General features: G+C 44.3%; 1 protein-coding gene across 1 annotated transcript; it reads left to right on the top strand.

Moving 5' to 3' along the window:
- The first annotated feature begins 811 nt into the window (after positions 1-811).
- On the top strand, positions 812-22954 carry rybpb (RING1 and YY1 binding protein b). The gene is made up of 5 exons (XM_080793367.1): positions 812-959; positions 1621-1746; positions 18059-18466; positions 18560-18664; positions 19420-22954. Exons 1-5 carry the CDS (start codon positions 934-936, stop codon positions 19667-19669), a joined length of 915 nt encoding a protein of 304 aa, XP_080649493.1. The 5' UTR covers positions 812-933; the 3' UTR covers positions 19670-22954.
- Positions 22955-27097: the final 4143 nt, after the last annotated feature.

Genomic DNA, 27097 nt, shown 5'->3' with positions numbered 1-27097 from the left:
CCCGGGATCTGGATTCGAACCCGCAACACCCTGCCAGGCATGCGCCTACAGTATGACTATGTGGTATGGCCCTATGAAGTGAGTTGATTAGGACTGGTGCTCTCCAGACAAATCATTGATTAGATTATTTAGTTTATCGTAGACCTATATCTTTTTTATATAATTTGCATTGAGCAGAGAAAGGAGACCATTATGCTGTACCAATGTAGGCCTACCATTATTGCTTGTTTTGTTAATTAATTAATTTCATTCGGTAATTAGACTGATGATAAGACATGATGAATAAGAGGTCTGCTAGTATTATAAACAAACACCTGCAATACACCCTCGCCTCGAACACGGGCTCGACTACACTAACACGACTACTGCATTCGGTCATCTGGATGGGCTTTCTTATGCCAGCCTGTCTGACTGCTGCTGATAAGTCTCGCGCTAGCCTTGTCCTAAGATGAACTTCCCTCTCTTCCAAACTTGAAGAGCTTGCTGTGCTGCTGCTATGCAATGCAACACCTGGCTCACGCACGCGACCGACCAACAACAGCATTGATGTGCCTTCTCCGCCACCTCCACCACGGACAAGTTGTCCGTATCATCACCCTTCTCAGTTTTCGTTTATGACACGGCCGTCTGCCAAAGCAAGTCTATTTCGGTAGATATTATTTCGCAAAAAAATAAATAATAATAAAATATCCAACGAGACTTTTAAACCGAGGCACGCGGTGATTGGGCGTCTCGCAGTCACGCGGTGGAGTGCAGTCGCTGCTGTGCCCTGCCTCGACTCAGCGCTACGAGCTTGTCTGCCACAGCTCGAGCAGAGCAGCAGCAGCGGCTGTATTCTGGATCCTCCGCGCACACGCACATACACACAACAATTACTGACAATTACAGGAGAAGCCCCCCGAATTTGCTTCGTTCGAAAGATAATTCTTCACCATGGGCGACAAGAAGAGCCCTACCAGGTAATCCACCGCGTCGCCGAGCCTCCCCGCGGTCCATTTAGACTCGTTTTAGCGAGAATCCGGCGGCGTTTTGCGGGTTGATATTCGGACGCGTTCTCAAGGAGTGTTTCTCCCTTTTTCAGTTAGTGTGCCCACAGTGCTAAGCTAGAATAGTGCAGTCACTATGGCGGACTCTCTCTCTCTCTCTCTCACTCCTCTATACAGTCACAGACAAAGGGATTTTTTTCAGAGGGAGACGCCTGGCATTCCTTTAAAACGCTCTTCCGCCTAAATAGAGACGGTTCGAAGGTCAATGTTGACGAGACATTATTTCTCTATCGGGTTTTGTTAGCAGACATGCTAAAGGGTCGAGCTGATTTTTTTTTAGCAGCGCTCGCGCCTGCCTGCTAGCTTTAGCAGGAGATAACGTAGAGTCGGACGGTCTCCGTGTGTGTGGATCCAGTTGGGTCGATCTGTTATAGAGCTCTGCAAGTCGGGACTGGAATCGAATATTTATGACAGCTCCCCAGATATTTTGGGCCATACTGAACGAGCTTGGATATGACATGTTGTTGTTTTTTATCGCGTGACATCATACTTTTAATTATTGTCAAATATGAAATAATGTAATTATACACAAACAACTGACATGACTCTTTTGCGCTCGTGTCTTGTTTGCCAGGCCAAAAAGACAAGCAAAACCGACCGCGGATGACTGCTACTGGGACTGTAGCGTCTGTACCTTCAGGAACACTGCCGAGGCTTTCAAATGCAGCATCTGCGAAGTGAGGAAGGGCACAACCACAAGGTAACGTTGGCTCTCTGTTTTTTTTCCTCCCCCCTCCTCCTCCTCCTCCTCCTCCCATGGCTGGCTGCAGCATTGCATCGCAATTTATGGGAATGACAACTTTGATCGACAGCCTATTTGTCTGCGTCAGCGACAGGGAATTTGGACGTGTTTGATAGACAATCTCGCGAACATCTTCCTGCATGTCCTTGTTTGTTATCACCCTGGACCCTTAGCTGGACCCTTATCGATACAACAAGACACAACAGTGCTTTGATGCATTCGTCTAGGTACGCTGCCTCTCCAGCTTCCTTGGGGGTGTACTGCTACAGTGCATCAATTCAACACAGAGCGGGTACGATGAAAATAATGCGGGGAAGCACATTTTAGCTACCTGTAGGATTACCAATATTAGTTTTACTGCAAAACTGTGATTTACAGTAGGCCTGCATGAGATGGGTTTCCAGTCATGATGGCAGGAGGTATTATTTTCGAGTGTGCCAGGGTGGTGACTGAGTAGTGGGCCTAGTCAGAATCAGAATTTGATGTGGAGTCTGGATAATCCTTTTCATGGGAAGGCAGTTGGCATTTTTGTCGTTTGGGTAGATTAATGCCCATGCTGCTGTTGAATCACAAGAGGGTTCCAATGGGTGTCCAAATTAGTATTTTCGGCAGACTGCAGTAATAATCAGTTCCCTGAATTGAATATGGACATGCATATTCATATCATATTCATAAGCCTCCTTTTTTGTCACAAGTGGCTTTTTAACTTGCCAGTGACTTTTCAAGGGAGTTGAACATTGACAATCATACATGTAAGATAATCTGCCCAGCACCTGTTCTCTCGACCAAAGTTAGACGTACATTTTCACATGTGAAAGGGTGGCTATAACTTCTAGGACTGTAGGACATCACAATGAGGTCATAGTGGTACGTAGGTCTTGTCAGGTTTGCCTTTGATATGATGACGGGATTCCCTTTCAGTTTTGTGTTTACCACCTTATTACCACCTACATCTTCTGGGGAATGTTTTTTGTTAAGTCATATGTAGTCTGTGACCGAGTGTGGGTATTCACCTCTCGGCTGCACGGTGATATGCAGTTAAGAGTCATGTTGTCTGTCTGTCTGTTGATGAGTCCCCTATGCTTTAACCTTCCCTGCTGGGGTTTTACTATGAGTGGGTCGGTTGTCACTCTTGGTCTGCCACAGACAGGGGAACCACATCGACGACACTGGTTTACCGAGAATCCCAAATAGACTGCCGCTCTACAGATTTCATTCTCACGTGTTCATCTCCCCTCCCCCTACAATCTTTTCCCAGCAGCATGTAGCTTAAAGCCCCACAGCTGATAATGCAGGCTGCACATGCTGCACAAAGCAGGAAGCAGAGAGCATGTCATAGCCCTCCTACCACTGTGTGTGTTTTTTTTGGCAATGGCCCAGTTGCCTCTATTTGGTAAATGGAAATGTATGACATCACTGGAGTGGTTGTCACATGTCCTTGTTTGATCTGAATATTTAACCTTTGATTGATGTGATTGTTTACTGTTGCCGGGCTGCCTCTTATTCTAATGAGAACTAATTAGCCATCTTTACTCCCCCTCTTTGATGTGTCCCACCAGAGCATGGGATGGAGTAGTGCTCTCGGCCAAATTAATGTTCCACACAGTGCTTGTTTGTCCTATTCCTTGGTTCTTGTTTGAATGGTCCCTTTGGGAAAATGTAACTTGTGTGCTACTAACTAATTCTTCACTCGACTTTGCACTTTGATACTTTGATTCAGAATCGGAACAGTAAGAGTTGTTTCTGTTGTCTATAATTTGACTCACACAGAAACTGGGGTAAAGTAAGTGACCTGATCGACATGGCTTTAAGGAAAAAGTTACAGTAAATGAGTACACTTTAATTTGGGCAACATGGCTTCACAATTACCAGTTGTGCTATTGTTGAAATGCAGTCAATGTGGCATCTTGCTGTGACCTTGTTCAAGCTGTTTGTCCAACAATAGCATGGTGGTGTGGTTGCTGGCGATTTGAACATCGAGTTGGTCTGCTGGTCTCCATTGTACTTAATGATCAAATGATCAAATCAATATTTAAGTGCCCCCAAGAATATTACCAGCTCTATTTTGAGTGTACCCCGACCCAAGTCACTAGCATTGCAGCCGTTTCCAGTTCCACAGGTGTTATTGAACACGGAATGGTGGGTTATCCCTGTCACAGGTGGTGGAATTTCAACGGTAGGTAGATCAGTTAACCGAGTCTTGCAGCTCTGGTGTGCTAACGGGGGTAAGAATGTGTGTTAATGAGGGCGAAAGCATCAGCATGTAGAGAGGGAGAGGCCCCCTGTGCTCTCCAGCTGAGTGCAACCTAACGAACCTGTTGACCCCATCCAGCCCAGTGATGTAACTCAACACTGGTTAGGCTAAATCTAGCCTCTACTATGCTGACTCTTAAAATAAGAAGGAATTATGCGTTTTTCCTGTCTGACCTCTGGCTATTCTACAAGTCGAAGTAGCCAAAGTGCGAGGCGTCTTTTTGCGCTTGGTACCCTCTCTGTGGTAATTGGAGAAGGGTTTGCTATTAGCACCCCTCTGTTGAGGACCTGCATGCGATCATATTCAAATGTATCCCGTCACCTGAACCTGAGCACTGTGTGAATGTGACACCGCATTGCCATACATCGGTTTTCAGTGCGCTGGTGTTTGGTATGCACCTCGAGCAGCCCCGCGGCCCAGGGAGAAGCCATTAGGAGCCCTCTAAAGTTGATGGATGACTCGGATCACAGGAAGTCTTGAGGGTACCTCAGTCTTTGAATGCTGTGGCGTTATCTGTTCTTTTGCAAACTGTTGTCTAGTGTCTACATACGGTATATGGAAGTGGGTTGTCATTTTTTATTCAAGCTTAAACATTTCTTTTACAAGATCAGATAAACAACTGTGATCCCTAATTAATCTGACATGCATGGCTTGACTTTAATTAATTGGAACAAAAGCATAAGAGCGCAAATAATAAATATAGTGCAACATTTAGGCATTGAGTGATACTGGAAATGGTATTTGGGCCAACATAAGCATCTGATACCATTGTAAACTAAAAATCTAAGCAAAGTAATTTTCACTTTCTCCACTCGTAGTACAGTTATTAATCTCTATTGGAGGAAAACGGAATGCATTTAATCCAGTGTTCATCTCATAACTCGTAACAACATGCAGTTCAGGTCTCTATTGTTCAATAAAATAAAAGGACTAGATGGACTGGCAGTCTACGTCAGTATTGGAAGAAAATAAAAATAACAGCTGAGGCTCCATTTTCTGTTCATAAAATGTTAATTTTGGCCAATGTTTGGCATTAAAATAAATACTATTCATCTCAAGTCGAATGTATTGTCACATCATATCGTATGTATACAGGTGTAAAAAGGTGGGTTGTACAAGCTCCATCATTCCAGTTTCAAGAAAGGTGGAAAGAGACGAAAGAGGTCATTAGGTCAACAATTCAGTCACAGGACTGAAGAGTGAAGGGATAGAGTTTCATGTTATGTTTTTGGGATTTTTACACTTTGCTTGAGCACTATTGACTGCCAAGTTGTTTTTCACTGTTTTGTTAAAGTAGCTGTGTCTGTGGTTGGAATACTATATTTTTGTATGCTTACTTCATTGTAAGCTTGTTTTCTTCATTTGTGGATCAGTACTAAATTCTGTTGTGAAATGCGCTCCTGGTTGTTTCTTTCTCCCTCGCGATGTTTGTGTTTGTAGCCAGGCTACATTCTGTCTAATGCTATGATTGGATGTGGTTGGAATACTATATTTTTGTATGCTTACTTCATTGTAAGCTTGTTTTCTTCATTTGTGGATCAGTACTAAATTCTGTTGTGAAATGCGCTCCTGGTTGTTTCTTTCTCCCTCGCGATGTTTGTGTTTGTAGCCAGGCTACATTCTGTCTAATGCTATGATTGGATTAAGGCTGCATAATGTGTTCTTTTTGGCGTCATACCTCTAGTTCAGTTCAATCAAATATTACTCTCCCTTCCCTCCCCGTTGCCTATGTTTGTTTTTTACTTCGTCAAACTCCATTTTCACCGGTGCCAATTGCCTAAACTGTAATCCTGCGTACCCTTCCTCTGCCAACCTGGGGAGAGCCTATAACTGAGCTCATGCTTCCTTTAATGCATGAGGAGTGAGCACACCGCTGACTCCACACCAAGCAAACTAGTCAGAGACTAGCCTGGGCACCATTTCATTTCGGTATATGATCCGGGCTGGAGCCGGATGATATGCTTACGTCAAGTTGTAGGCAATGGTTTGCCTACAACAAACAGGAAGCTGTTTGTTGCTTCCTGTTTGATTACAGAGACTACTTAAAACTGCCAGATTGCAACAGACTAGCATTTTGTTTATCAGCCCCCCATGTTTATCCCCCCCCATGCAAATTGCATTTAAGCAGTTTGCAGTGTTGCCAGTTCCCCTTATTATAAACAACTTTGGGCTAGTTTTCATGTAACAGCTTAATTATTCATAGTTGCCCGTTGCTTTAGTTTGGGCTTATTTCTGAAGTGTAGTTGCTTATTTGGGCTTGCTTTCATGATTCTTTTTGAAAATAGCGGATGTAATAGGGCTCAGGTGAAACTGGTTGCTTCTTTTGGGCTTGTTTTCATAGACCTGGTTGCTTATTTCCCTCACAGCCAAGCTAGCGTGTCACCAAACGGGAGCCTCTGCAATGCATCCCGCAACAAAACAAAACCCAAATTATTTTTCGCTAGCTATGCTTTGGAGTTGATTCATTGGTATATGAATTGAGAGTTGACATTGAGAATAATTATGGTATCTAGTTCACACTGTACGAGTGGTCAGCACTGAAACATGACGAGTCAGACAATACAGTAGAGAACCACTCTACAGTGGAGTATTAACCCCCTTATCAGTACAACACGGCCGACCGAACATTAGTCAAAAAAGCAAACTGTCTTAAGTAATGAAGTAATTCTCTTGCACACAGACAAATAGCGTACTTCGTCAAAAAGTGAAATATTACATGACTGGGGCTGCATAATTAATGGCCAGTCAAAATAATTTTAACTCTTAGTTAAAATGTACTATATTAAGTTTTTGTACAAGAGCGCACTGACACCATTCTTGCTGTTAAAGTGATGGAGTTGAGTCATTATAATCTGTGCATTCTAACTGCTGTCACATTAAGGCATATTGTCTAGGATAATGGGATTACGTAAGAGCTGGCACTTGCCATTTGCATCTGTATTTATTTGCCCACCCTCAAACACACATGCACATGAAATGCACACGCAGGAAACTGCTTTTGTTTATCCAGCATTATCAGCCTCTGCGCTAAAACCATGTGGGAGCATGTGGGTGTAGCCCACTAATCATTAGGTGTTAATTGGCGGATTTAAAAGTTCTTAATTACTTCATAGGATTTGACAGAGTGGTGCGTAATTAAATTCAATGACCAATTTGTCAATCCGACAAAACGGAGAGAAATGTTGAGCTATGGAATAGTGTTTGGGTGGGGACGGGAGTGAGTGAGTGTGTGAGACGGAGAGGAGTGTGCACAGAGAATACGACACAGAACGGCAGGGTAAAAAGAGGACGAGGGGAGAGGGAGGGAGGGAGGGAGTGAAAGAGTTGATGCGCAGAGTCTGAGCTAGCTGAAGAGTAAGGGAGGAGGGCAGAAGAGGACAATAGAGACGGCAGCAACGCGACGGGAGGGGAGAGTCTGGGTGTTGCTGTGTCTGTGCACGTGCCGTGAGCAAGGGGTAGGGGACAGTTGCGATTGTGGGGTGTGTGTTCACTCAGCCGTGAATCTCCAGGGACCCAGGAGACAGAACAGAACCCATCATTACCCAAGGAAGGAGTTTGTGGCATCTGGGGCAGACCGTTCCACTGGAGACACTTGTTCATGAGTGAGGGGAGGACGGAGAAAGAGATCAGCCGGAGAATCTGAACGGCAAGGGGCGGTATTGCAGTCGCTGTATCGCACTGTTGAGACGAAAAGAGAGCTGAGACAGAAGGCAAAGCTCTGTCTACCGTGCCGTCTTCGTTCCTACCTATGGTCATGGGGGTCATGACCGAAAGAATAAGGTCACGACTCGCGATTACAAGCGGCCAAAGTGATGTAGCTGGCATCTCCCTTGGAGAGGGTGAGAAGTTCAGACACAGGGTGAGAAGTTCAGTTACACGAGAGATTCAGAGTAAAGTTGCTGCTTCTTTGCCTGGAAATAAGCCAGCTTGGGTGGTTCGGGCATCTGTATCATTATGTGTTAACATCTGAGTGGATCCGAGGACCCATGGACCCAGATTAGTGCTGATCAGGAGAAGAAAGTTCTATTTAACGTGCGTGATGATTAAGCTGACCCAGCGCCATATAGACAGAGTTGCGACATAGAGGGCAGGAAACAGCCCGGTCACGTGGTTCATGTACTCTCACTAGCCCATAGACTCCAATGCATTCCGTAAGCGTCCGGTGTACCTATTAGCCAATAGAAGTCTATGTAGAAGACTGGCCCCATGAAGTGAACGGAGTTGTTGTAACTCTGTCTCACTCTATGGCTCTGCGCTGACCTAAGCTCCAAATAAAAACAAGTGTTGCTAGGCTACACCCCGGGCACGAACCCACAAGATGCGCACCTGATGCGCATCCACACACGCTTTATTATTGCATGTGATTGTTCTCAGTTATCACCTGCACAATTTTCTTCTCGCAGAAAGCAGCTGGTGTGAAACGTTGTCATATAACGGTATTTTCTCTATAGGCTCTGTGCATAATTGTAGTCCAAGTTTCCTGAAGGTGGAATGTGCATTTCCCTTTTCTAACTTTCCCATAGCTTATATTAGTTTGATGGGCTCCTTTATGCGTTCAAATCTACTGCCAGTACTAAAAGACAATAAAAAACTAAAGAGTCATTCACACATAGACTGTAACATGGAAGTTTCCCAGACTTTACACATTAGGGCTGCATGTATGAACACAAATGTCCGACAAAGTAGACCGGACCTGACATGCAACAGGACGGTGGCAGCTCCCTTGACCTAAAGAGACACTATGTAGTAATGGTTAATGGTTATCAGCGCCCACTTTGGACACGCATAAATTGCAGGCAACGTCTTTGACTTCATTATACCAGTGATGTGAGACTTTTGCCTGAATGGGCATTGTTTTGCAGGAACTAGCAGTGAATGCCGCTTCAATGAGCTCCATGCCTGTGCCTGTCTGCTCAAAGTGCTCATGGGACATTCATGAATTTACACACGTGGCTCACGTTCATTCATGATAGAAGGAGAGTTTGTTTTGGTTGTTTCAAGGGCGCAGATGGCTTATTTGTTTCAAGCCCCCATAGACACAGTCATAGTCTGTTTGGTGAATTGCATTGAGCGAGTGCCTATGTTGATGACACTTCTATTGTCAAGGAGAGAAATGCATATCTTGAAACAAAGTAACAGAACCAGCCATTTAAAAGGCTTTTGGATTTTTTCGTGAGGAGCAATGCAGATATTCCATCTTTCTCTCTCTCTCACACACACACACACACACGCATGCACGCACACATCAAGCCTGTGTGTGCGCTTCTCTCCCACACACACAGCTGCTAGAGAGCGATTGAGTCTCGCCTCTCACCAACAAGAAGTGTCTGCCTTCTCTTCCCTTTCCAGTTATTTTTAACAGATTGCGCAGTTGTAAAGTTGCTGCCAAAGGTTTTTTTTAGTAGCCTGTTTAGTGTTGATGTCTCGTCCTTGCAATCAATGCAAATGTATACTCTGTATGAAACGGTAATCCACTTCATCCACTCGGCTGACCTTGCAGATGCACGGTGCAAATCTAGACTCGAGTTCTGGCTGTTCTCACCATGTTTCTGTTGTCTGGCATGAATGCATGTTGAAATTCTAATCTCCTTATTTGTGCACGTGGTTTTAAGTTGGGTTATAACATCAGTGCATGTCCATCTCTATGATGCCCACTTTGTTGTGCATGACAACATCAGTGCATGTTGAGAGATCTCTTTATATTTGCATTTGACCAGACATCAATGCACGTTCATGCACAATATGGAAATCTCTGTGCTTTTGATGGCATATACAGTATGTGCATCTGATGTTTACTTTGACGGTGGGACTCGTGTTGCCTTCGGTGTTACACTGTACACACCAATTACGTTATTTGCCCACTGATAAGTATTTCAAATAAAAACTATTTAGCCATAGTAAATACCCCCCCCCCTGTTTTTATGTCATTCTTGGGCAGCAATGGCTCAGTGGTAGAGTTGCCGGATTCAGTTCCTAGTTCGATCCTGGGCTCTCCCTGAGTTTGTGTTCATCTGTTGTGTCCAAGTGTCCTTGAGCAAGACTCTGAACCCCTAATTGCTCCTGATGAGCAGGTTGGTGCCTTGCATGGTTTCCTCCACCATCGGTGTATGTGTGTGTGTGTGTGTGTGTGTGTGTGTGTGTGTGTGTGAATGGGTGAATGTAATGCACAATCTATGTACATTTACCATTTATACTAAAGCATATTATCAGTACTTTAGAGTCTTTAGTCGTATGACGGGGTGGTGCATTATGAAGTGAAAGTGACTCGGCGCAAGTCATGGTGTGGTCATTTCACTTACGTTACATGAGTAGAGGGAGATGAAAGGCTCCAAGTTTACTTGACAACAGAATAGTTTATTTTAACTCTGTACAAACTCCCTGAGTGTGAGTGTTTATTTAATTCACAACAGCATGTAGACGATGTTCTCTTAAGTGATCATGCTACTTATTTCCTGTTTGTGTCTGAATCAATGCCAGGCTTGTCGGGTAGGACACCTTCTGGTTAGCCTCGGTACCCAGGCTTTTATTTTTGTTCGCATTCAGCTAAAAAAGAAAAGTCCTGTTTTCAGTGATTACGCTAGAGGGCATTCTTCGTCAACGTATGAATGATGCTAGTTTAATTGATATATTTATTGTTTATTAGCTGGTTGAAAAATCTCCACCACAACAGCACTAACATAAATGCACACACATACACTTGCGTTCTCTCTCTCTCTCTCTCTCTCTCTCTCTCTCTCTCTCTCTCTCTCTCTCTCTCTCTCTCTCTCTCTCTCTCTCTCTCTCTCTCTCTCTCTCTCTCTCTCTCATGAAAGTGTATAATTCCCCCCTATTTGGGGGTGGCGGTTTTGTCGTTAGGGACTTTTGTCCTGAACCACTCAGCATTGGGTTACCTTGACTGTTTTGTTTGTTGGTTGTCATTGTCACTTTTCTTCTGCCTGCCGTGCCTATAGTGCCTACCTAAACTAACACTGCCCTCCATTCTAAAGCTTCAAGATAGAGTATATATGCACCGGAGTGTGGGACATAGTGGAGCTCATGCAAGACTACAACTGGGGATGCTCATTACGGTGCGTAATGCATGTGAGGCAGAGCAGCATAACATCCCACAGATGTCATGTCTATCTCCAGCAGGAGATGGTAGGCACAACAATGTGACTTACGTCATTGATTCTCTCAGTCTGCCTCCTTCCCTGCGCCCACCAATAGTCCGTTTTGTTGCAGATCTTTTCTATTAAAACAGTTTAAGGGCCCATGACGTAGATGTCCGTCATGGTACTTAGTACGGCCATGTGCCCGAGACGGAGATTGATTAATCCCCGTCAAATTAGTGATATCAAAACCGTTCCCATCGGAGGCGCTTGTTGCACAATCCTCGGTGTTGCGCAACAGTGACACGTCATTGAAAATGTCCCCTGTCTGTTTAGCCGACGACAACGAAAATCGTAATGTTGACTCGCGGTCTAAATCATCCCGTCTAATTATGAAAAAACATCCTTTGTTTGACGGGCCCCCACTGTCCAGTCGCTAGTCTCGTTTGATTTTTTCTTACCTTCCCTTTGCCGATTGCATCGATAGTGTTGTGTGCTACACACACATTCACAACAACATCCGGTCCTTTGGTAAAAGTGGTCCGGGCACTATAAACGATGGCCACATTTTATTAATGGATTAAATAACCCCGGGCCCTTAAGGTGTTTTAATATGTTGAATTCATTTTAATGTGGATTTTTTTATGGATTTAACCACTCAATACTTGATAAACATAACCTTTGGTTTTGTACTTTCGGCTCTTCCCCCCCCCCCCCGAGAGAGCCCTGCTGTACATAGAAAAAACCCAGAGAAACTGGAATGAGGTGGTGAGACTGAATACACATGGGCAGAGGGAGCAAGGTGGATCCCTGAGGGTAGAAGACGGGCCTGTCCGCAAAACCCTGTGTCTGGAGGGTATGGTTGAGAAGATTGAATGTTTAATTGCCACCTTTTGGCAGTGAGGGAATGTATGCAGCAGCTCCCCTGCTCTGGGCTGCTCTCCACAGACGCCAAGCACATCGCCCCAACACACACACACACACACACACACACACACACACACACACACACGCACACGCACACGCACACGCACACACACCATTTACTGCTTTACCCATGGATGGGTGCTAGAGGTAACAACGTGCTCCTGTCACCTTGCAAACTCGTGGTCAGAATTGGCACACTGAAAAAGAGAAAAAAAGGCATCCAACTTGCCTTGTTTAACATATTCCACACAGGCAAGACCTTTCTGCTGCGGCTTCGCTCCGTCACCCCCTTGTACAGTGGGGATTGGGGGGTGGGGGGCACGGCATGTTTCTACATAATGATCAAGGTGCCGGGCGGCAGATGTTGACATGGATGAGCGCGTGTAGATGTTACGTCAATGCTAACACGGCATAAGGGAGACGCTGTGATCAAACTGATGCCCCGTGGCATGTTGGCATGTGGGAGCCAGGCTGAGGCAGTGATAGGCCTATACAACCACATGGAAAACTGGTCACTGCTAAATAAAGCAAAAAATGAGATAGGATTCACGGTGCTGATGTTTATTACATCGAATGCGAACAACTTAACAAGGAAACCTGGGCGCTATTGGACTGAGTTGTGTTATTTCCAAAGTCAAGTCAGTTGCGTGGGTGATGTTAAGTACTAGTGAGGCATTGGCTCTCCAGTACACACTGACCCATAGATGATGGAATCTCTTGTCTGTCTGGTAACATTCTCAGTTCTCTCCTTCTGGCTCAGCTGTCTGCCACTGCATTCAACAAGTCTGGCAGGAAATAATTGCTTGTCCTCCACATAGCACTTCAAATAAGAGAGGCGTGTTAATTAGGGCTTTCCTGCACTTCTCTCTTCTCTGTCGCATTATCCATCGCTCGCTCACTTTCTCTTTGTCACTCTGTTCTGGGGTCTCTCGTGAAGTGCACATGTCTCTTCTTTGTCTCTGGTGTCTAGAAACAAATCTATCAGCTGTGGCTCCATCCTTCAGCTCTGTCTAGTGACATTAGCATAAGCCCAAGCTCCAGGGGGGAGGTGAGTCGGTGTGTCTCTGTCACTGGGGTGGATCAGTGGACGTATCCGAGTAACTATAGGTGTTGCTCTGCCAGAATTAGAAGTGCTTAAGCCTGATGACAGTTATTTAAGGGCATCCCGCGAAGGGAGTCTCCACCCCCACCCCCACCCCCCCTATACTGTGGAATTTAAGAGGCAGGCAGAGGAGGCATTGTCAATCATGGTAGTTTGAAGAGGTAGCACTCGTAGTCAGGAGTGGTTGGACGCACGCGCGCACAGCCACACACACACACACACACACACACACACACACACACACACTCAGTACGGATTCATTCATCATTCAACAGCATCTATGGTTACATAGATGGCTTTTATTGGGGGTGAGACCACTTCCCATGGTGGTACATGGACTCTCTGCTGGTCTCAGTATTGTTTTAGTATTCTATTATGTCTCTCTCTCTCTCTCTCTCTCTCTCTCATTCATATATATATATTATGTGTGTGTGTGTGTAGTATGCTTGTTTTTTGGTAAACAATAAGGCCAGATAAATAGGCCTTTATGTACTTACTTTTGTCTCTCCCCAGCAAATCCCTCTGCCCCGCCACCCTATAACAGGTCACAACACAGTCGTACCCTCTGCGCTCCCTCTATGCACTTTTCAAGTCTTATCAAAAAATTGTTATAGAGACAGCCTTGACCAATGGAACTTCATCACCCGCTCATGAACACAGGGCATGCTTTGTGTACACACACACACACACACACACACACACACACACACACACACACACACACAGAGATGACGGACAGGGTCCCAGGCCATGTTAATCGGCCACAGAGCGGCGTTGTGTGAATACAGTGACGTGTGGTCGGTAAATAAATAAGGGACCACGGAGAGCGGTGGCCCTATCATGCCAGCAACAACTCATGGCTGACTTACAGCTGGCACTGAATCACCGGTTAACTACCGGGGGCTGCTTCTGTCACAGCGAGCTAAGCTGCTACCGCTAGCTGCTGCTGCTGCCGCCGCCGCTGCTACTGACACACAAATCTCAGGCCCTGTCCTGGACTCGGGCGACAGGCAGAAGAGGCATGGAGCTTATCAATAAATCAATCAATCAATCATGCTCACTCCGCAGTCCGCACCTCAACCACTTCACTAAACGGCTTCCCCCTGCCAGCCAGAGTGATTTCGTGTTCTGCCGGACGCCGTCCGTGCCCAGGAGCGTGTTGGTTTTTTTCTTCTGCCCAACACTGCCATATTACTTGATGGATAAGTGAACATATGGGTTTACTGCCGCCACACTTTAGAGAGACAAATGGCTTGTGTGTGTGTGTGTGTGTGTGTGTGTGTGTGTGTGTGTGTGTGTGTGTGTGTGTGTGTGTGTGTGTGTGTGTGTGTGTGTGTGTGCAGTGTGCAATGCGTGTGAGCTGAGAGCTCACGTTACAATTGTATTGTTCTAAACTTTTGGCTCTTTGATGGTAGCCTGGAAGCATTCACTTTATTTTTACGATGTGACTGAAGTAGGCTAGCCCTCTATAGTGTCTGACTCAGGGCTCCAGACTAACTTTTTTCACCACCGTCCCGGAACCGTCCCAAAATACAATTTGAGCCGTCCCGAAGTAAATGTATACCGTCCCGGGAAATAAATGTACAAAAAGCACCACTCAAATTGTGAAATTAATAACTGTATTCCTATTGTAATAGAAATACAATTAAGCCAAACAAATAATGTACTGCATGTATTGAATACATGCAGTACATTAATTGTCTGGCTTCATGTTTCTTCTGTAGATACACTGATTTAGTCAAAATGCTCCCAGATGAAAAATAGGGCTTGGTTAAAAATGTTAATCGAATTAATCAGAGGCTTTGTAATTAATTCATCTAAATTAATCACATTTTAATCGCATATCAATATTCGACCTGAGAACAGTGATTTTTATTTTCAAATGGATTGTTATTTTGGTGTAGGCTGATCAAGACCAACAGATAACGTGCAGCAATGCAGGTATATTAATACTCAAATGTCTATTACATGGTTGGCATGAGAAAACAAATAAAAACAACTTTATTAGGGGGAATACTAAGACGAAGGATCAATAAATAATAATAATAATAAATACAATCAATGTGGAATGAGAGCGTTTTGGTTTTGGGGTGTGCATTCCACAGTGTTGGGGCAGCAATTCCAGAACAATCTGAGCATTAGAAAACATCTGTTGCTTCAGAATATTATATACCAACATATTATTTAATGTCGACGGCAGCTAGCAAGCCTAGCATGGAAGCTAACGTTAAACGTTGGTGTAGTGTAGCCCCATGTCCATATGGAACCTTTCTGTGGCACACAACCATGGTCTTATCCACGCTTCCAACCGATAGTTTTTCAATCTAAATGTCTCATCCACGGGGCAAAAGCAATATAATTCCTATGATTCCGTTGGGTGAATGTAGTGTGTGCGTTGTTGTTGTCAACGGGAGGCATACTAGTTTGGTCCGACAGAGCATTGGTTGACGGCACGGCAAATTCTCATGCTGCTCATCGCTGCACACGAAATGCGCATTTTCAGTGTAAAAACTCCTCTCGTCCCGAAACCGTCCCGGATGAGATACATTTACGTCTGACTGTCTGTTTGTCTGGACCTAGTTCGCAAACAGCTGGACCAATCTTGTGCACACTGCCAGTAGGCCAACTTAGTACAGTACCTTGACACATTTTATTTCTTCACCTATGCTTTATACTGTTTGAAAGAATAGTGTAAAAAATCCTGTGGATAACATGGATAGATATTATTGAATGGACTTCCCTATAATCATGAAAAGCTGCCCATGTTTCGAGTAAACTTTAAAGCATACAGTCCCATGTAATGCTACGTAGTACTAACTTACTTATACACAACTAGAACATGGGCACAGACCTACATTCATTGTAGTGTGGACTCTACCATCCACGAGAAGCAAGCATGCTATGCTGGGAGAGCTGTGGACAGTTTAAAGCCACAAGTCCATTTGAAGTTTTACTATGCTTGCAAATGCGCCTGCCTCTCAGACATAATGTGGCAGCTGTGGCTGGTGGATCGCCAGCCAAAGGCATCAGGCTCATCAACATTCGCCACAGCAGGCTTATTGATTGGAGCATGGTGTGAGCGTTGCGACATGATGCCCTATTATGAGGGATTGATGGCCCCATGATCAGCTGTTCTGCCCCTTTAGGGGGCTGGGGAGATGGGGTTTGGTGTTGGCAATCTCTGTCTTTAATAGGGCAAATGAGCCTGATGAGTGACAAAATAATTAGACTGAGAGATATGGGGAGGACAAGGAGAGTGCATGAGGGGAGGCTGATGGAGGAGCAGAGGACGAAGATGAGTAACTGAGTCGTCTCTGTGGTGCAGTGTCTGTCAAACCCTAACACCTCTCTGCACAGCTGAGACACTGACATCAACAGGGTCTCTCTGACACAGTCCACTAGAGGTGTTCCCAATCCCATCAGGTTTCTTGGGAACATCATCTGAAGCCTGATTGGCCGATACCGCTGGCGATCACTGATTCAATCATGTGGGAGGGCATTTCTCTTTTTTTTCTTATTTTTTGGCATGTAGAAGACAAATTAACATTTGCTTGCAGTTGTTCCACATATGCAATTTTTTTAAACCGTGCTTTAATGATCGGATCAGTGAATTCTTCGCTAGTACCAGTACCATATGTGATCGATCAGATGCCTCAATGCATTTGCTCACAGAACCTCTTCACTGTAGCTTGTTGCCACGTAATTTGTGTTCAGTAGGAGAGCTTCATTCTCCAGTAGCAACATTAGTTTGTGTCCACACTGCCACTCTTTCTGATGCCTTTCTGACCGCTCCATGAATCTGGGCCCTCCTCTACACATCTCGGATATCGCAACCCACCACCTCCTGCCAAGGGTAGAAAAACTATTGGAAAGGCTGGTTGTATCCTATTGAGTGGCCAGGGACCTGTGCCAGGTTGCTTGGTTGAGCGCTGGGCTTTTGAAGTGTGCGAGTGTGTGTGCTTGCGGTTTATTCCTCAGCATGCCTGCCCAGTTCTGGCCTGTGATTATCCATGTTGCTGGCTGCAGTCTGGTCTTGGCCTGGCTCGCTCATCTGCCAGTCTGCGGTTGTGTGTGTCCCACCCCCCTACCACCAGCCCCTCCCCCTCCTGAGGTCCTCTGTTTCCCCTCAGATGCCACCAGCTGGTGTCCATTATGCTGCAGGTGTGTGAGCTGGCTCAGGCAATAGGGCCACGAGTTTAGTATTCGGCCCTCATAACTTTCAGTGCTTCCTAAATCAGCAGAACTGAGACGTCACGGCAACAGACTGATCTTAGATGGGAAAGTAATATTTAGCACAAGAGTTCTGTGAGAGTCTTATGAACATCTTTCATTGAATGTACCATATAGCAGACAATAGCACGTGTTGTGGAGATTATTTTCCTGTCATCAAGGGAAGTAATGTGAGCTTACTGACATGCTGTTTTTTTTTTTAAAGAAAGTGTGTGTGTGTGTGTGTGTGTGTGTGTGGTGAGGGGGGGTGGGGGGGGTGGGTGGTAGCTCATCATCCATGAGCCAGCTCATCAGTGTAGGGCGGCTGCAACCATCCCCACTGAGGCCCAGCCTGTGACAAATGGAGCCAGTCCTACAGTAATCAGATTAGAAGGCCTAAGTGACGTGCTGCAAATGTCCCACCTTGTGATCCCTCGCATTCATTTTATTACATCCGCGGGCTAATGAGATTACCCTTGAAAACAGTGCAGCTCCACCAGGAACTGTCACTTAAACCTACCTCCACACGCCAGCTGGGAACATCGGCCCCTTTCACTCCCTGACTTCCAGGTCCACTCACCTCTCTTTATGAGCCCATTGTGCGCACGCACGGCTGGAACACGCACACGCGTGTGTGGTTCCTTAGCGCCACTACCAGGCTAATCCATATTTGTTACTCTTCACTCACAGGAAACCCAGGATCAATTCTCAGCTGGTAGCCCAGCAGGTGGCTCAGCAGTACTCCAGTCCTCCCCCGCCCAAGAAAGAGCGCAGAGAGAGGAGCGAGCGCTCGGACAAGGATCGCCCCGATGGGGACGGAGAGCGTCCCGAAGGCGAGGGGCATGCCGAAGGTGAGGGGCATCCCGACGGTGAGGGGCGCCCAGACGGCGAGGAGCGCCCCGACGTCGAGGGGCACACCGAAGGTGAGGGGCGCCCCCAAGATCGGCATCCTCCTGAGAGAGTGAGGCCGGAGGGGGAGACCCCAGAGAAGGAGCAGGCTGAGAAGGAGCAGCCAATCAAAGACAAGCCTGACAGAGAGGACATTAAGAAGGACATTAGCCCAGCCATAACCAAGAAACCCAACAGCAAAAAGACAAGGTCAGTCTGTGAGGTAGTCCTGCTTTACTAGTGCAGCTAGAAGCGAGCCATGTAGAGTTCTGATGTCTCATGCATATGTTTGTGTGTCTCCAGACCCAAGACAGACAGCCATCAGAGCCCTCCCAATGAAAAACACAGCATACGGTCTGGAAAGTTGGCATCCAAGACGACAAAGACCAAGACCGCTCACATCTCCAGGTGCGTAGCATAATTAATAATGTCAACGGGTTAGCCTTTCATGAATAAATATAAAAAGATGCAACAATGTTATTTGGTTAAACACACTTGGGGAGCTGCAATAGAGTAGTGTCAGATTTCAGACTTCAATATATGAAAAAATATCGCGTAACCCACGCTATTACTAGCATGATCTCGCTATTACTACGTCTAATATGCGTCTCCGTGTCTAGGATTCCGTCAGTAAAAAGGTTCCCCCTCGTTGACTTGAACGATAGTCTTAACACCCTTTTATCTCGGATTCTAATCCCAGATTCCGATTCTAAACAAAACACGCTTTATTTATGGCCGATTAAACATGTATGGATGATAATGATGTGTTGTGAGTTGAGCAGTGTTTAATGTCCAGGTGGCATATGTTTTTTCCCCCTGTTATTCAGCTATGATTATTAATATGTACTTTAGTGTTCAAAGTGGCAAAAAGCAATGTGAACAGAAAAACGGAGGTGTTTGGGTCAGAACACAAGGAAAATATGTTTTGCCCAATTTGAGGCAAAACAATTTGCCAAATCTATTATTATTATTAGAGAGCAAGAGCAGAGTTAGATCTGTTTTGAACCTTTTCACAAAGAAGGATGTGACCGTTTTGGATCTACAAATCAAATGAACAATTTGGTATCAAGTCGCCATGTCTGACTTGTACAATCACTTCACTGTCTCGCTTTGTGTTTCTTGTTTATTCCTCCCCTTTAACCCTCCTCCGTGGACCTACACAGGCCCAAACTGAAGAATGTCGACCGAAGCACGGCCCAGCAGCTGGCCATCACTGTGGGTAACGTGACGGTGATAATTACAGACTTTAAGGAGAAGAACCGTTCCTCATCCACGTCCTCTTCCACCGTCACGTCCAGCGCAGGCTCTGAACAGCAGCACCAGAGCTCTGGTTCAGAGAGCATGGACAAGGGCTCATCCCGCGCCTCCACCCCTAAAGGGGACCTCTCCATGGGGCATGACGAGTCGTTCTGAGACTCTCCCTACATGCAAGCACCCGCTTGCCCCGGCCCCCACCCCATCCTCCACTTCTCTCTCCTCACTCCCCGACTCCAATGTTTCTGGACACTATGGATCCCTTTGGGGGAGAGATTTCACCTTTCTTATTGCTGCCCTGCCTCCGTTCTGTAAACACCCCTGGATTCTGAGAGGAGCAGCACGGTGCACCTGTTGGAGAGATTGATTGATTCCCCACTCTCTTGAGTCGAGGGTGGGGGGATCTCCTAGTGCTTACACAACCATGGTACAGGCCAGGACAGCAGGCCTAATACCAACAGGGCCCCCTCCCCTTCACGGTAGCATCCAGACATTTGTATGTATTGTTTTATATTTGTACATGGATCGTGGATGTGAGGCCGATTCAATATTTTTTTTCTTTTAATTATTTTCTTTGTAAAGAAGAATTCTCCGCTGTGCACAATAACCACCCTCATTTTAATAACTTATTTATTACCCGTTGCACCTGTATACTTTGATATTATTGTTTTGGGGTTTGATTTGTTATTTTGTGTCGAAGCTTCGCTGTATAATTCAGCAGATCGATCGTTCGTTCCTTCAGTTCAGTGTTTTTGCAGTTTGAAACAATAGGACTAGAAGACTCGTGAGACATGAAACGCATCATACACAAATGCACACACTGGTGCTAGATACACTGTGACACGCTTTTTTTTCCAGATCTGGGATTGCCATTCACTCAAGGTGACAAAGACCTGTTGACTCAGACATTCTCATTCTACAACACTGTTCCAACTCTGAACACTGTCGGGACCTCCAGCCAGGTCCGTCTCATTGATATGTACAGGTCAACCTGCATCAGAAGAAGAAAGGAGAGAGAAACATATACAGAACAAAGGCCACCGGAAGTCCAAACACCTAACCTTTTCAATTAGATGTTTTGTTTTTGTTTTGTTTTAAGCACTGCTTTAGCAGATGTCTTATAGAGTCTCTCGTGTCCATAACTGTATAATTGTGTAGGCTATTGTGTAAAACACTAAATAAAACTGTCTGGCTGTTATATTCTCTGCATTCCATGGAATTCTCCTTATTGTTCTCTGGAAACCTGCATCTTTTCTGTTGTAACTGAAGGATGAATTTGTGCAGTTCCACTTGGTAAAACCATATTGAACTGTAATCTGTCCTTTACCTGTCGTTACCAAGCTGTTGTGAACTGTTTTTTTCTTTTTCTTTTTGGTTTTCTTTTTGGTTTTCTTTTTTTCTTTTCGTTTATTTGCTTCTGTATTTTATTATGTATTTTGGTCCTCATGGCGTTATTTTATTTAATGAACATTTGATGGAAGATTCAAAGCTTCAATTGACATGATTATGATTCATAAGACATGATTATGATTCATAAGACTCCAAAGCTGTCATTGAAGGCAAAACAAACAGAATCTAGTTGTTGATGGAACTTAATGGCTCTTTCAATTTGCAAGCCAGTGAGGCTTCTAAGGCTTTTAATTCACTTTCACCTTAGCTGGCACTAGACCAACATAATTTCCTTTTAACTGTATGAAATTGTATAAAGAATAAATGTGTATATGATATCTTAGTTTTATTTATTGAAGGACCAAAGGAATTTCATAATGACATGATAAATAGACAGAATAACAATTTGAAAATGCAATTATGAAATGAAAATGTGTGACTTGAAATAGACCTTGTCGGTGGAATTGCATTGCTAGGGAACAGCTTGGGTCCACGTTTATTTCCTGTCTGCTACTGATATATTCACAAACACTGCAACGGGAAATAAATGTGTACCCATTTTAGAATGTTTATGTTGTCAAGTGTGAAAAGGTCTATACAGTTTAAATAAAGACTAATATAATCCATTTAAACTGTGTTCTTATTGTCCCCTCCTCAATGCGTACGGCTAAATTCAGAGCAGAGAATGACTTACTGAGTCAAGAGCCGCTAAAGGCCAACATCGTATCAATAATTTGGTGAAACGGTAGGCGTTGTGGGTGGGTCAGCTGATTTTAAGTGGTGATTCCGCGTGTTAAATTTGAAGACGTAGCCCTTTGGTGAACAACCCCCCCCCCCCCCCTCCCCTGCCCCCACTTTGCTGGACTACCATAATTTACATGTAGCCTTCAGGGGCCCAGCTAGCCTAAATACACCTTCTGTCCCTCAGAGAGCAACTCATGTCAGATTAGATGCGGTGCACATGTCCCTCAAATGCATGTGCTGTTTCCAGGGACATGGTTTGGGTCTTAGGCTTTGCTGTTACACATGTAGGGATGATAATCATGTGTTGTGAGTTGAGCAGTGTTTGATGTCCAGGTGGCATATGTTCATAACTTTTTTTCCCCTGCTATTCAGCTATGATTATTAATATGTACTTTATATGAAATATGGAGTCAGTGTTCAAAGTGGCAAAAAGCAATGTGAACAGAAATACTGAGGTGTTTGGGTCAGAACACAAGGAAAAAATGTTTTGTCCAATTTGAGAATATTACCCTGCTTTGTAATGCAATCTATTATCAATGGGCCTGAAAAGCCATCTCTTTTACCTGCCTTATCCGCAACCACATTCACTTGACTGAATAGTCTGACAGAACGGATTCATTATGTTAAATTATTGAAAAATGGCCATTTGCTGAGTATATGAAATATTGCTTGTATATAGAATTTGAAATGGTGCAAATAGCCAACACTATGAAAATGGCATTGGAGCTGAATGGTTTTTTGTTTGTTTTCCTGTTTCCTTTCCGCGCAAGCAGTTCTGTTCTTGTGTGCGACCAGTAACCTTAATTTACTGTGTAAAGATGGTTACATTTTTTTAGCTTTGTTTGTCAGAAACCCAAATATAGAATGCTTGTTACTGACTGTATAACCTTAACCGTGAATTTCCAAGTAAGTGTATTATACAAACTTCTCATTTTCCTGCTATAACAATGTCTTGTACAATGCTTTTAAAGTTATTGCTCGGTAAAAAAAAGAAAAAGTATGTAGGGACGGTATACTAATCCATTCTGTTTAATCCAGTTTTAGTTTGTTTCTTTTTCTAACTAGCTAATGTGTCATTGTTTCCCCTGTGAAATGGTCACATTATGTTTCTGGTGTGGAAATGTATGAAGCATTTCAGCTGATCATGGCTCCTTGTCTAGCTTATAATGTTGAAATACTACATGTTTCTGGCATGTGCACGACTTTGCGCTTATAGGCTAACCGTATCATTTTCCTCCGCTTCAAATAGAAAATGTCTATTTATGAATTTTGCTTGTAGTTTTTCACAAATAAAATTGTTAAAGTTATCTATCTTTCTGAGTGATCCCTGTGCTTTATTACATTACATTACATATTTATACAGGCACAGTATGCATTAAACGTGCACTTGCTCTTGTAATGGGTTCATGTATCTATTAGTATTTACCTCCGAGGTGATATGGCAGCCACCAGATATTTTGATTGAGACATCCTGGGGAGTGTGTTTATGTAGTGGAAGAGGCCTCCTGTGGGGGACTCCCCCGTATTGACAGGCACCTTAAATCACCCCCCAAGATTCTTATTTGTGGCACCATAAAATTACAGAGTGTTAGGATATTGTGCTCTGGGGCAGCAGAGGGTTTCACATATATATATACATCAGTCATATCATTCCACCTCATGCACACATGGTTTGTTTATTTGTTTTATTATGTTGGCACCGCCTCTACGTCACAACATTGGAGGCCGGCCACTGGAAGTACGACGTCATAAAATAGACGTCATCGCAACGGGACGGGAGACGGAGGAAATGTTTGGACAGCATGGTGTTTAGGGAGTGAGGCAACTGTTAGGGGGACGCGATTCAGTGTTACCGACCTGCACATACGAAGGCCACCGACCAGCCGCACTGGACTAGAGGCCTACCTACGCGGGTTGTTATCCCCGCACCTGAACGACTACCGATCCAGCACCTCGCTTCGGCTGTGGGCCAACGACAGAGCTGGCCGTAGCCAACGGGTGAGTGGACCTGGGTTGTTGTTGATACGGGGGCCGGTGCCGTTTTTGATTTAGTTTGACACATGCACGCTCACACGCACACACGACCATCCACGTCTTTTAGGTCAGGGTAGCTCCTAGTTTGTTGTTAATTATCGAGCCCTGGGAGCAACCCGTGACAAGAGCCATACTGTGTCATTCCAGAAACTTAGAGCAATGTACAGCAGAGGAATGCTGTCACTGCCAAATGTTCAATATTTGTTTTAAACTGCGATGAGAGGTGAGATTTCTTGACCTATGTGGTATTTATTTTTGTTCACTGCAGAAGTGTCCAAAGGCCACATGTATGGTCAGTGGTGGACAATACTCAACCGATGTCCTTGAGTCAAAGTACAGATGAGTGAAAGGGGGAAAAAATACTTACGTTGACTTCATATAATTGGTCCTCAGTCACTAATGCTCATTATAATATGGTACCATTTTTGTATACTTTTATTTTTTCCTTTTATGCAAGAACAACAATGGCTTCTATTATAGCATGCTACCTTTCCAGGGATAGAAAGTCTGCAGTTTCTATTAGCTTGGATTCCCCATCGATGATGGCGCAAATGTTTGAATATATATTCTTTCAGAGCGAACGTTTTTAACTCAAACCCTAAATGGGTTTCAAAGTGCCTGATATGTACAGTATGTGACAGTGACAGGCAGGCAGAGGATGCAGGGCCTCTGCACAGTACAGGTCCGAACAGATGGGTTCTTCTCTTCTCTTCCACTAGAGTAGAGCACATGCCAGGCAGCATCGCCATACTATGAAAGCATACATATGGTGAGGAAGAGCTGAACATCTGCACATTAGAAACTGGCTTTTATGTGTATAGGAGAGAAAAAACCCACAGACAATGTGTGTAGCAGAGCATGGAACCAGCAGCCTAAGGCCTGACTCACACCTTCGCAACAGATTGATGTATGCTTGTTGTATGAGATGTATATAGCTGTTGCAAGCTCGCAATGCATTTCCAATGGGAGTCACATGGTTTGACACAACATTTGTGTTGTATGAGGGGGTGGGGGGCAGTCGAAACACAGCCGAAAGCCGTACAACACAAATGTTGTGTCAAACCATGTGACTTCCATTGGAAATGCATTGGGGCATTCAATGCATCAATGTTGTATGCTAGATCGGAAGGTGTGAGTCGGGCCTTACAGTATTTTCTCTACGATCACATTCACAAGTGCTTTTTGCTTAAGTAGAATTAGCAATATCACAATGTAGAAATACTCTGTTACAAGTAAAAGTCCGGTATGTATGACATATATTGTGAGCTTGTAGCTGCTAATTTCAAATATCTGAAGTATATAAGGCTGAAGTGGTTACGGTATGTTTTATAATAAGCAAAAACACAATATTTTCCTCTGAGATGTAGTGGAGTAAAAGTAAAAGTATTGATTAAAAATTCAAAATTAGTACTTACCCCCTTTATTCTTGTTTACTATAGTTATTTTTTATTGTGTAGTAAGTATCGACTACAGTACAGTGTAAATCCGGGGGCATTAGGATAAGACAGAGGGCTTAGGTAGCGCTTTAGTAAACTGGTTCTAATCCACATAATGATTCATCATCATGATCCTCAGATCGCTTTCCTTTAATATCAAGTAATATTTTAATCACAGTAATGTGTATTCTACATTAGCGCGTGTGTGTACAGTGTGTGAGTGTAGGCCTGCTGCACAGGCTTGAAATATTCTGTATGATGAAGGGAGTTTCAAAGGATGACTGAAAGCACCCTACGTCTTTCCAGTTCAGACTCGATCTGCTCAAAGGGGCTCCATGTTTTTTTTTCCCCCCCTTAGAAATCCACCCTGCGTTTTTATAGTAATCTACTCCACCCACAAAGAAACAACGTGTCAAAGTGCACTTCTTAATAACAAAACCTAAATGTCCCATACCCAAGAATCCTTTTATACAAGAAAGTTCTCTGCGGATTCATTGAGGTGAATTAAAAGCAGCAACGAGGCACTTCTCTCGGGACCTTCATTTATGCCCTTTGAACTTCAGCTGTAATAGGGATCCCGCACGTACATTGAATGAGTATCTTATATTGTAAGAGCACGTGAGAAGTCAACGTGCCGCTGTAATCAATAGAGAAGACACGTTTTCGTCCAAAAACAAGGCAAACCCCTTGAACCCCCTTTAGTCTTGTTATTTTGCATTTAATGGTTGTTGCTACATATTTTTGTTTACTATAGTTAAGCATTTGTAACGCACTTTGAGACTCAAAAGATGAGAAGCAATATACAGTATACAGCTCAGGGCCCTCAGGGGGGAAGATAAATCATTAAAAAAATGATTTGTCTGGAAAAAATAATTTTGTGTTTAAAATATTGTGAAATCGTATCGCGAACCTCATATCGTATCGTGAGTTGAGTGTATCGTTACATGCCTAGTATAAACTTAATGTATTAGTAGTATGAGTAGTCACCCTGGCCCTGGAAAACAAATGAAGAAATCTCAGGCCCACTGCACTTGCTATCCACAGCAAACCGTCCAGGCTCCAGCATGAGATATGGAAGCCACAGTGCCACTGCCTACAGGAGACTTAAAGTCTCAGACAGTATGACTCACCACACAAGTGAGTTGCTCAGCCACGGGCGTCACTGTGCTGACATGATCGATGGATGTATCTAGTTAACAGCTTCACTGCTGTTGAAAGTCGCTGTCTGCTCAAGCAGCACAAAATCTCAGTCAAGTCAGACCGATTTTTAACACGACCCTCCCCCTCACCCAGAGTCTCTCCCTCACCCCCCCCCCCCCCCCACCCTCCCCCCATCTGTCTGACGAGATCAGATCTCCAAATAAAAAGTGCAATGATAAAGGATTTATTGGGCAGCAGCCTCGGTGCTCATAAAGTGGAACAGTAAATCTCTGTTGAAGAACTTTACCTCTTTTTTCCAGGATGTCTGTGGGAGGATTTCTTTCTCTTTTTTCCACACTTTTCTTCTTTCACAGGCCCTGCACATTTCTTCCCATTTGTGCCAAGAACCGAACTGAAATGGAATAAAAACACTGGTTTCAAGACACTAACCTATTGCATCTTGGGATACTTGACATTAAATCCCCTTTGTTGTAAACAGACCATATTGCTCAAGATATTGCCCCGTCTGTTATTGCTCGAAGCTTGTCAACATGATACAGGGTAATGAAGATCATTTTATAACCTCCATACACTACTGTGTGTGTGTGTGTGTGTGTGTGTGTGTGTGTGTGTGTGCCCGTCTGTGCATGTGCAAGTCTGTGTGAGTATGTTCAGCAAGCTTTCCCATAGGGGTTAGTAATTCATAATGACTGTGCTTAAGGATAGTGTTAACATGACCGGTGGCAGTGTAAATTATTGATGAACCGTTGGCTCCTCCAGAGGCTTGTAAAGCAGTCTCACCTGCGGGTCAGAAATCCAGCCTCTGATAGCTGGCACGTTTTCT

This window comes from Protomyctophum bolini (genome assembly GCF_963924005.1).
Source record: "Protomyctophum bolini genome assembly, chromosome: 2".
NCBI lineage: Eukaryota > Metazoa > Chordata > Actinopteri > Myctophiformes > Myctophidae > Protomyctophum > Protomyctophum bolini.
This window is presented reverse-complemented; position numbering and strand designations above follow the sequence as displayed.

Bases quoted from the DNA above. Each gene is read 5' to 3' on its own strand.
- rybpb (XM_080793367.1), top strand. From the start codon at position 934: ATGGGCGACAAGAAGAGCCCTACCAG. The intron at 1,747-18,058 runs GTAACGTTGGCT...CTTCACTCACAG, and splicing joins AGGAAGGGCACAACCACAAG to GAAACCCAGGATCAATTCTC. The intron at 18,665-19,419 runs GTGCGTAGCATA...GGACCTACACAG, and splicing joins AAGACCGCTCACATCTCCAG to GCCCAAACTGAAGAATGTCG.